The 9,472-nt window shown below is 40.8% G+C and overlaps 1 protein-coding gene across 2 annotated transcripts; it reads right to left on the bottom strand.

Annotated features, from left to right (window-relative positions):
• Nucleotides 1-1,725: 1,725 nt before the first annotated feature.
• LOC111271736 (uncharacterized) lies at nucleotides 1,726-8,072 on the bottom strand. 2 transcript variants are annotated; one of them, XR_002687069.2, is made up of 4 exons: nucleotides 7,808-8,072; nucleotides 2,741-2,898; nucleotides 2,140-2,476; nucleotides 1,726-1,969 (listed from the first exon to the last, which is right to left on the bottom strand). XR_002687069.2 is itself a non-coding variant. In XM_022852711.2 (3 exons), the coding sequence occupies exons 1-3, from the start codon at nucleotides 8,013-8,015 to the stop codon at nucleotides 2,390-2,392; spliced, it is 453 nt and encodes a 150-aa protein (XP_022708446.1). In that variant the 5' UTR covers nucleotides 8,016-8,072; the 3' UTR covers nucleotides 2,110-2,389. The 2 variants fall into 2 exon arrangements, 1 of the variants encoding a protein (XP_022708446.1); XM_022852711.2 differs by lacking the exon at nucleotides 1,726-1,969 and having other exon boundaries at nucleotides 2,110-2,476.
• Nucleotides 8,073-9,472: the final 1,400 nt, after the last annotated feature.

The raw sequence follows: 9,472 nt of genomic DNA on the forward strand, positions 1-9,472 counted from the left end.
ATCGCATAAAAGCGTAGTTCTTCGGGTGGGCAATAGGAGAACTGATTTAAAGTTCCAGCCGTTACGCCAAATACTCGCTAACATGATCGATTCTGCTAAGCCTGGTAAAGTAGGACGTAAGAAAATTGATGACATTTATTTGATTGTATCCGCAAAAATTTTTCTTTTGCAAAAGGGGCTATTGTCTCCGTTCCGCCAAGCGCAAGATAGATCACTAATTTACCATTAATTTTGTACACCCTGCAAAATATCGTTGATACATTATAATAGCGTCCGCTGTCGAAACTGTCCAAATGGCCAAAACCGAGGATTGTTATCCAATATACTCTGGAATGAATTGTGTGTTGTACATGCAAGTTTGAAGATGCATCTTAGCTTTAATTAACCAGCCCCATCATCTGGATGGTAGCATTATGCAGTAAGATATAACGTAAGAAAAAAAATGATGCAATACGTTTATATACATGTAATTTAAATTTTTCGAAAACGTTTTGGTTTATATAAATATGCCATACAATATCTGTTCGAATATTGATGTGATCATTCCAGCAGAGTAGTCAAAGCGTTAGTTATGAAGCTGCAACAGCGACGTATCTAGATAAACGAGGATCGCAATAAATGTACAAGATAAGAAGACAATAATAGCGACGGGGCACAGTGACGAGCAACGACAGGATCGGAGCTACAAAGGCTTCTTACATTAAATCACGTATGACAACAATTTGCCTGCCGTGTTTACACAACAACAATGGTAGTTTCTTGTTAACTGAACGGTATCAACTTAGCGAGACTAAGTCAAATAATAACATTATGGAATAGAAATGGAACTATAACAATTGGCCTCGTCTACATACCACGCCCTTGTATATATACGGAAGATGTACGGCCTTTTACCTTCCCCTAGAACTTGGAAAAGGCACTAACAGTATTTTCTTCGAAAATACTCAACAAATATAGAACGCGTTTAAACAAAGGCAATTCGACAGTACACGCTACCGTACAGTCTTTGAAGCGCTATCGCTGCAAAAGGGTTAAATTGAAATATATAAAAGCCAACCAGCTGAAAATGTCTTTCGGCTATATGCGATCGGTCGACCCAGAATACGTTATATCTGTGCTGAAGCGTCTTTCTAAATATGCAAACATCGCTTTCGCGATTACATGACGATAACGTAAAGCGTCCGTTCTTCCACGAACACGGCACACGGAAGCCCGCACAAAAATGTCAACCTCGTCATAAGAGGTAAGTTCACAGGTGCATAAGTTTGATGGATCACACATCACAAGTTGATAAAATGTCGAGCTTAGAAAAACATGGCAATTCAAAAAGCAAACTGTAAGCTTGCGCTCAAACAGGTGGAGCTATCCTTAGAAATGAAACGAAACGATGTATGATGTTGATGTAGATAGCGTATTCCGAACCAGAGGCTTATGACCATTGTCTTAAGTTGGAAATGATCAACAAATACAGTCTACTATATCACCTACAGAGACATTTATAACCTGTAAAGATCAATAAATTATATTATAGGAGCTTGTTGTTAGCCAGCCACCGAAATGAAGTACATCTTATAGTAAATATCTACAGAAACACACTGCTATACTAAACAAGGTCCAGGCTCCATAAACGAAACGGCTTTGACATTAAACTAAATATAATTCGGTAATAACATCACGTCACCGGATCGTAGAGCGTCGTTATTAATGTATTTCTCATAAATCGTAGTAACGTACCCTTTATTTATGTAGAAGACGTTTAACTAAGAACGCTAAAAGCCACTTAACGCCCTTTATACTGCTTATTTATCTAGTCAAACTGTCGGCCATCGTAAATTCAACATTAATCACGTACGAATCATCCAGTCGGACCGATGAGCGTGTACTTCAGGACGCGCTCCAGCGTCGCTTAATATGCCCTGGTGACCAGACTTGTCGGGACGCTCATCGCACTGCGAAGCACATCTTTCAACTGCCATATTTCCAAGTTTATTAGTGGGGTGGGGGGCGATTATCTACCAAAGTCGTTTCTGAGAGACACTCATGTGCCAGAAAATTAAGCGATTTAAATACGTCAATAGGCTACAATAAAGAAAAAAAAAAAGGAACTCCGTCATAGATGGGTCTTAACAAGAGCCTTACATTTTTTTTTCGCAACCTGGGGCAAAAATTATCCCAGTGACGACGAGAACTCATTCATAACGTGTGTTTTTTTTTCTCAAAACGACGACCAAAAATTTGTGCTCTGGCTCGCCGAGTTAAAATCGACCGTTTTTTGCGCGATCAGTTGCAAAACTACGAAACGCGCACGATACATTCTAGGGAGCCCATTAAACTGCTTGCTTCTCGATTGTCGCAATTTCCTATAAGGGAATGGAGTACGTCGTTCATTCTATGCCACAATCGTCAGTGTATTTGAAACAGCCGATTTCGGTATGTATAGTTTGCTTCCGGTCGTGCCTATTACACCATTGATATCCTGCAAAAATAGACGGTCTAGTGTTAAATTATCATTTATCAGGTAGCTTACCTTTTCAAACACGTAAACGTTACCCTAAGAGGATAAAGCCCACAGTTCACACGTGACGTATTTCGAGTAACATCCCCGTTTATCGGTCACAGGATCTTGGGAAAGTGGATAGATTGAAACTTGCATTTGCAGAACTCCCATTTCTAGCAATGTCATATACGGCTTAGTTCAACTTCATCGTACCATTCACTACAAAACAACTCTGGCACAAACCTGATCCGATCGGGAAACGATCCGAGTGCTCACAGGTTCACTGACGCACACTACGATCGCTATTAAAGTAGAAATAGTGAACATCAATGCAGCCATAAAAAAGTACGCTTCTCGGCGTTGCCGTAGTCTAGTTTTCGTTAATTCCGTATCATCGACACCTGATATTAACAAGTTACAACAAACCTTTTAATACTGTGGTTGCTATTACAAGCTACGAACTATCTAGGTCTTACCGAAATAACAAAAATGAATGAGCAAACCACTCAACACAGGCGGTAGTAAAAAGGTTTTCGAGAATAGCTTATTACTAGTATCAGGGACTGATCAACTGACACGTCTGATTCGGATATAAGCAGTGAGTCTTCCGCTACTCTCGGCGGGCGTGCTCTGGTTGAGCTTGTGCCGTATCACAATAATATGCCCTCATCGTCTTCAGGCGCCTTGAATAATCGATCTTGATTAAGTAAATAAACGCTGAACGTTCACAAAGACTCGCTCGTGCTTCGAAAGTGTTGGCGGGGCCTTACTTTGTATGACAATATCCAGCATGGTACTGAAAAGCTTAACTTATTCATCGTAAGAACTTTGCATAACTGCACTGTGAAATTAATATTACACAGTTATACAGATTTGACATTGGCAACAGCTTACAACCATCTACTCTGGTATTTTTAGATAGTCAGCGTCAACAAGAGGTAAGACCATCATGATACATCTCATTGGCGAAGGTTCGATTACCGCCTCCCGTTCCATCACGTTCATTGATTTACTCCCTTCGGCACACAGACAACCTACACAAGTCATGTTGCTATATTCAATGGAACGGACTATATGGAACGGACTTCTTGGTAACGAACATTGGGAGCAGACGATGACAAATACCAACACGAAACGGATGCCATAAGGATTTGAGATCTATTTGTGGATATCTTGAAAACACGCGAACTAGCCCACTCGCTTCGTCCGAAGACTATTCATAAGGGAAGAAGAATTTTCTATATAATGCACGCGTATTGAAGCACAACGTGACTCTTCTGATCGCCGATTCCTACCACAATCAAACGTCGATCTACCTTGACCACAAGCCGACGGAATATCCCAAGATCTTACACAACTTCAGCCGCTTTTCCCCGCAACAGCATTTAGAGGTCAACGTGCAAGTCAAAACTATCAAAAAATAAAGTACAAGCCATTGATCAGCACATAATAGTCCTTGAATATTCGAATCACACGCATGAACGACTTCATTGGCGCCCACAAAGGTGAAGTCTTTTAAGCTGTTCACCGGCTACTCCGTGACACGTGCAGCACTGAGAAACCGTTCGGCGGAATCTCAGTAGTTCGCTGCCTGTTGCCAGGCGCGGCACTGATGCCAATAATCAAGACAGCAATCCCGTTTGTTAAGGTACTTTATGATACACCACCGAAAGCACCTCACCGCGGCTAATGGTTCTTGTTAGATACTGGTGAGGATAGGTTTCCTTAAGGCCGGCGAACTGTCGAAAAATCCTATTATTCTGCCCGCCAACCTTATTATGTAATTGAATTTTCTGAAATATTAATAATTTTCCATCGATCTTTTTTACGTGGAGGCCACGGTCTACCATGCACTCGATCGGACTTCGGATGACGTATCACGTTACCGTGGACTCCCCGACAGTTTCGAGGTAACCAAACCACACTCGCGTACTATACGGCTTACAGAAGACGTCCCTCATGAGGAACTTGGTCCTGTTAAATATGCAACGGCACCAGAATAGTCGAACAGAGTTTCGAGATCATACTGCTCTTTATGAGGTACGTACGCTTTCCCAAGATGTCGACATAACACTTAACCATCGCCGCCATTCTCCGATACGGCTTCGTTTCGCAGTGGCTATTCACACAGTGCAAACAAAAAACTAATTTCTTTCAAAAGACTTATTTTCAATCACGACCAGCTATACATTGTCCTAAGCCATGTCCCCGGGGTTTGCAAATGTTAAGCTAAGGCAACACTATTACCGAAATCTATTCACAGGAACAGAACTGCTTTGTACACGTCGCTCGATAGCCCTCACACACCGCCTCGATAACACCGCCATAACATGCCCACACTCTGGTGACAAATTGACATCTACGAGTATTCACAGCTTACGTTCCTTTCAGTTTTCAGGTCGAAAAAAATACTGAGGGATGAAATTCCGCGTAAGAAAAACGTTTTTTGCTCTTCATCAATAGATCTATACGTCGAGTTTGTGGAGCTGAATTTGCCAAAAACGTTCTTTCAATTGAGTTTTCGCGAAAAATATATGAGTATCAAAAAAATTGTTCAAGGTATTTGTTTTTTTTGAACAAATCAATAGATTTCGACAAACTGAACAAGTATGGGGTGCATTTTCCTATGCCCGAAGCGGGCAGAGCAGCCTGAAAAAGGCAAAAATAGAGCATAGCATTGGTTTCTTCAGATGGTAGTGAAGCGAAGATCAGCTCCGAAAGAATTAAGCAAGTTTTCTGAATCAAACGACTTTCTAATGTACGTCAACTGGGTAAGTTGAAGAGGCTAGTATACTGTACATGCTGCCTTCTCGAAAAGGTCCTCTGTGATATTCTTCGAGAATAATACAAAAATATCGAAAACAATCTTCTACTGGAATAACCACAGAAGAAGTGAGATAAAATCTCAGACTGGCGCCACGTACATTGGCTGAACTTTAATAGAATTTGCATTGTTTTTGGCGAATTTTTTAATCTAGCTCGGTTATTTTGTCGAAGAACAGGCCACATACAGGACAGTAACGGATTAACGAAATGTAATAACGAAGTTACCTGGACTACTGATTGCAGTGGAGTAATCAATTGTGGAACACTTTTCATCCTATGATTGTGCCAAGGATACCTTACAGTGTAGGAAATTGGCTAAATCAAAGGTAACCGAACGTTGCAACAGGATGACAAGTTTAGCACAACAGGATCTCAGGAGAACTACAAGCGGACGCTTACAGCAGTGTCTGCCTGCCAATTTATGCCACAGGTTGGGTGTTCCGCGGATCAAAGACTAGAATAAGCAAATAATCACAGCGCAGTAGAAGACTTGTCGGATCATTTTAATGGAAGCGCTACATGTATGGAGCAGAGTAACTGCAACGAAATAAATGCCGCTAATATATTCACCAGAACAGGGAAATCGAATTACTCTAGCGGGATAGTACAGCAGGTGACACTGTAGTTATCTCAGGAGAATCCAAATCGGATTGTCTAGGATTGTAATCGACTATGTGATGCTACGCGTGGCATCATTAGAGCCCGTTCATGCAGGATAACTATTGGTATCAATTTACTTACGTTAGATTTGGTATAATGTCGATGAATCGGATTAATTCATCGCAAAGCAGTGCTCTTGGGATCGAGTCCTTTTTTTTTATCGCGACAATTTCGTTTTGCTAACAACTGTACATGAGAGAGAGAGAGAGAGAGAGAGAGAGATGGAGAGATGGAGAGATGGAGAGAGAGAGAGAGAGAGAGAGAGAGAGAGAGATTGTTCACTTTGGAAAATTTGCTCTGTTTTAGTAGATGAATCTTTAAATCTTCATTAAAACACCGTTTGGTTTTCAAACTCTACAAAACATTTGATCTGGAAAATATAACAATTTATCATTTACTATTTATCAACAAAAAAAAAACAAGTACGAAAAAACTGAAAGTTGACTAGTTTCAACCATCCTAGTTCATTGCGCAAGCACGTTTCCTAAACTACTGAGTATGTGGGGGGTAGTCGGAAGGCGCGAGGCTTAATTTGTAAAATGCTAGATTTAGTATTAATCAAGGAAAAATTTTTGACCTCTTGCCTTTGAATTTGCCTTCCTCTTGCCCTGAGCTCTTGCCAAAGCTTTTGGAAATCGATGAAATAACACGTTAGATTGTATTTCCGCTATAAACTGAAGTCAAGCAAGTGAATAAATATAGCAGAAAACAAGCAGGGCAAAGTTTGCCGCTCGGTCTAGGAATTCACAACGCAACCGTAAAGGTATATAGGTATATCTACCATCAAATGGAAGCTTTTCAATGTTAAGCTATGTAGAACAAGAATCGTATGGGAACACGATAATAGGTAAGTAATACTGCAACAAAGGTAGTTTCCAAAAGATGCACATTTTTCAAACGAAGCAAATGTGGGTACACGTGAGAATTTGTGCTAAACTAGATGTAATATCGGCAAATCACAAAGACCGTTAGGCGTAGGTCTCTGTTATCTTTTTGCACAACTTGGATGAGAAGAAAATTTCAGCTATAGATTGCTCTCAAGTTTTTGCAGGGAATCTATCATGCAACAAAAAAAAATTACCTGTTCAAAAATGGCGATAGGTATGCTCAAAAAAGGAACCTGTCACTAAGATGGTTAGAAATATAGGCCTAAAAATAAGGCTAAAGAATTTCTGCTACGAACCAATTCGTCGGCCTGGAAACGTTGTCTGTCGAAGTTGAAAAGAGGTATCTTGTTAAAGGTGAGAGGACGTTTTCACGGGTAAAATGTTGCCCTAGTAAAGATAATTTAGTAACCACATACTTTTCACATATTTAAAGATGACAAAAAAAATATACATGCATTTATAAATAAATTATGCGGCCTAATTAAGGAGTAACTGAGATCTAAAGCATCGTCATAAAGCATTTAGTGCTGATATCCCGTAATGAACAACGAAGCTTCTGGCATAGCGTAGGCCACTTTCGACTTATTGATGGCCAGAATGCAATGATCTTCACATGGGTCAAACGTAGCTATATGGTAAACCAAAAAATGAAACACGCAAATCATAGTACCAAAATTCGACCTTTCACGGTTGCTTTTGCCACCTTTTGACGAACAGTTCGCCGTATTTCCATTTGTGGGTCTTCCATTTCTAGAGCAGGTGTCAAGAGATGCTTACGTATATTTCGTATTCCGATCTCAAGTGCAGTGCTTTCCATGAGCGCAAATGAAATAGCATAATCAGCGTACAGGGCCTTATAGTAGTGTTCACAGAGCTCTTATAGGATACTACTGACTGGGTTGGTTGCAAAAAAAGATAGGCGAAGAAACAAAAATACCTTCAGAAAAAAATTTCTTGACGAACCTCTTCGGCTCGTTGGTCTTTTTCATCTTTAGCCTTTTTTTCTTCCAGAGTTTTCTATTCTTTCGAAACGAAGGCGTCGAGATAAGAGTGGGGTGAATGACAAGCTTCGAAGATTGTCGTTCGTAAGTGACGCGACACCTTGTCGACCGAGAACGGCGGCCAGTTTTTTTCATTTTCAACATCGTTGCATTCGACTCAATAACATGTCGTCAGCCATTCGTGAACGGGTGGACGAGAAAATCCTCGAGATTTACATGGAAAAAAACGAGTCCTTTGGCCAGCTTTATTATATTCATATGAATCTGTACAGAGAAGTTTGTGGAAGGAATAAGGTAATGTTTGCCCATTTTCCAGTAGCATTTAGGGGTGGCTGCGAAAAAAGACGTTTCATAATTAAACACTACCTTTCACAATATTGATTACATTCTTTCCTTTCCTCTAATACTTGTGTGACGCGTGAGTTACCTGAGCATTTTACGCTACCACGCTACCCTCATCGCCTGTTCACACGTATCGCCATTATAGGTAGTTGTGCGCGTATAGAAATCTTCGCGGATGTTCGTTTCCGTTTGACTTAGCTTTTCAAAATGATCTAAATTTTTCAAGCGAGGTTACTGCTACGATTAGACAATCGAACAGCTGGCAACTAGAACGCGTCGTTTGCATCAGGTACAACTAATTCCTCGCGTTGAGTTCACTGACTTCATTTGCGAGCCAGTCGGCGGTGCTGCTGTTTTCTGCGGCGGTTGTGGCGATGGCCAGTATCACTGTGAATGAAAGGTCTCTATAGTCCACCGTCAAAATTCTTTTCCGTTACTCAGTAAAAGGAATGAACGTTTACGATGTGGGCAACCAGCAGCACGGGCCAGTGGTGGTCTTGACAGATGCTGCCCTTCGCAGATTCCCAGCAACTCCTCAAAAGGTCAAGCAAGGGCCCCTGATCATTCGTTTTCTTTCTCAGGCCATCGCAAAGCATTCGTTATTCGTTCGTTGGACACGATTAGGGGGGTTCGGCTATCTTTCTGTCTCGGTTTCTGCACCATCGCGACGACGAAGAGAGTAGTTAGTAGCTTTGCTGCTGCTATTTGGACGCAGGAGGTTGGATCCGACCTGAAACCCTATGCTGCTTCTGAATAGGGTTTCAGGGCGGATCAAATCGGAAGCGAACAGAAAAGCAAAAATACTGTTGGTCATATTGTTGGTGTCATACTATTGATCTTAATACTGATTGACGATACCATAACCGTGCTTAAACGAGCGAACCAAGCGTCTCATGGACTCCAACGAACCGACACTTACTTTGTTCACTTGAAGAATCCTATAGAACACGACGAACCGAAATCCGACGCTCGACGTAATGCTTACATTACATATAGTTGAGCAAATTGGTAATTTACCATAGGACGACGAAACTTTGTACCCTTCTTACCCCAGTTTAGAAGCACCATGTAAATCAGTATTTAAGGTTGAATTGAAATACCACCGCCTATTCTGTATGCTAAATAGTGCTAGTGTTGCGCAGGCAACACAGCCTTCGCAGTGTATACATTGATCTACGAATAAATTAACTTATTCGCAAAAAAAATAAATAGAATTTTTAGAAAATTTTCGCCTAGAACATGATTTATTTATATATATA

This window comes from Varroa jacobsoni, unplaced genomic scaffold (assembly GCF_002532875.2).
Source record: "Varroa jacobsoni isolate VJ856 unplaced genomic scaffold, vjacob_1.0 contig00941, whole genome shotgun sequence".
NCBI classification, from domain to species: domain Eukaryota; kingdom Metazoa; phylum Arthropoda; class Arachnida; order Mesostigmata; family Varroidae; genus Varroa; species Varroa jacobsoni.

Excerpts from the sequence above, each read along its gene's own strand:
- LOC111271736 (XM_022852711.2), bottom strand. The coding sequence starts at position 8,015 with ATGTTGAAAATGAAAAAAACTGGCCGCCGTTCTCGGTCGACAAGGTGT. Across the intron at positions 2,899-7,807 it reads CAAGAAATTTTTTTCTGAAG|GTGTCGATGATACGGAATTA; the intron begins GTATTTTTGTTT and ends TGTTAATATCAG. Across the intron at positions 2,477-2,740 it reads TCGTTTCCCGATCGGATCAG|GATATCAATGGTGTAATAGG; the intron begins GTTTGTGCCAGA and ends CTATTTTTGCAG.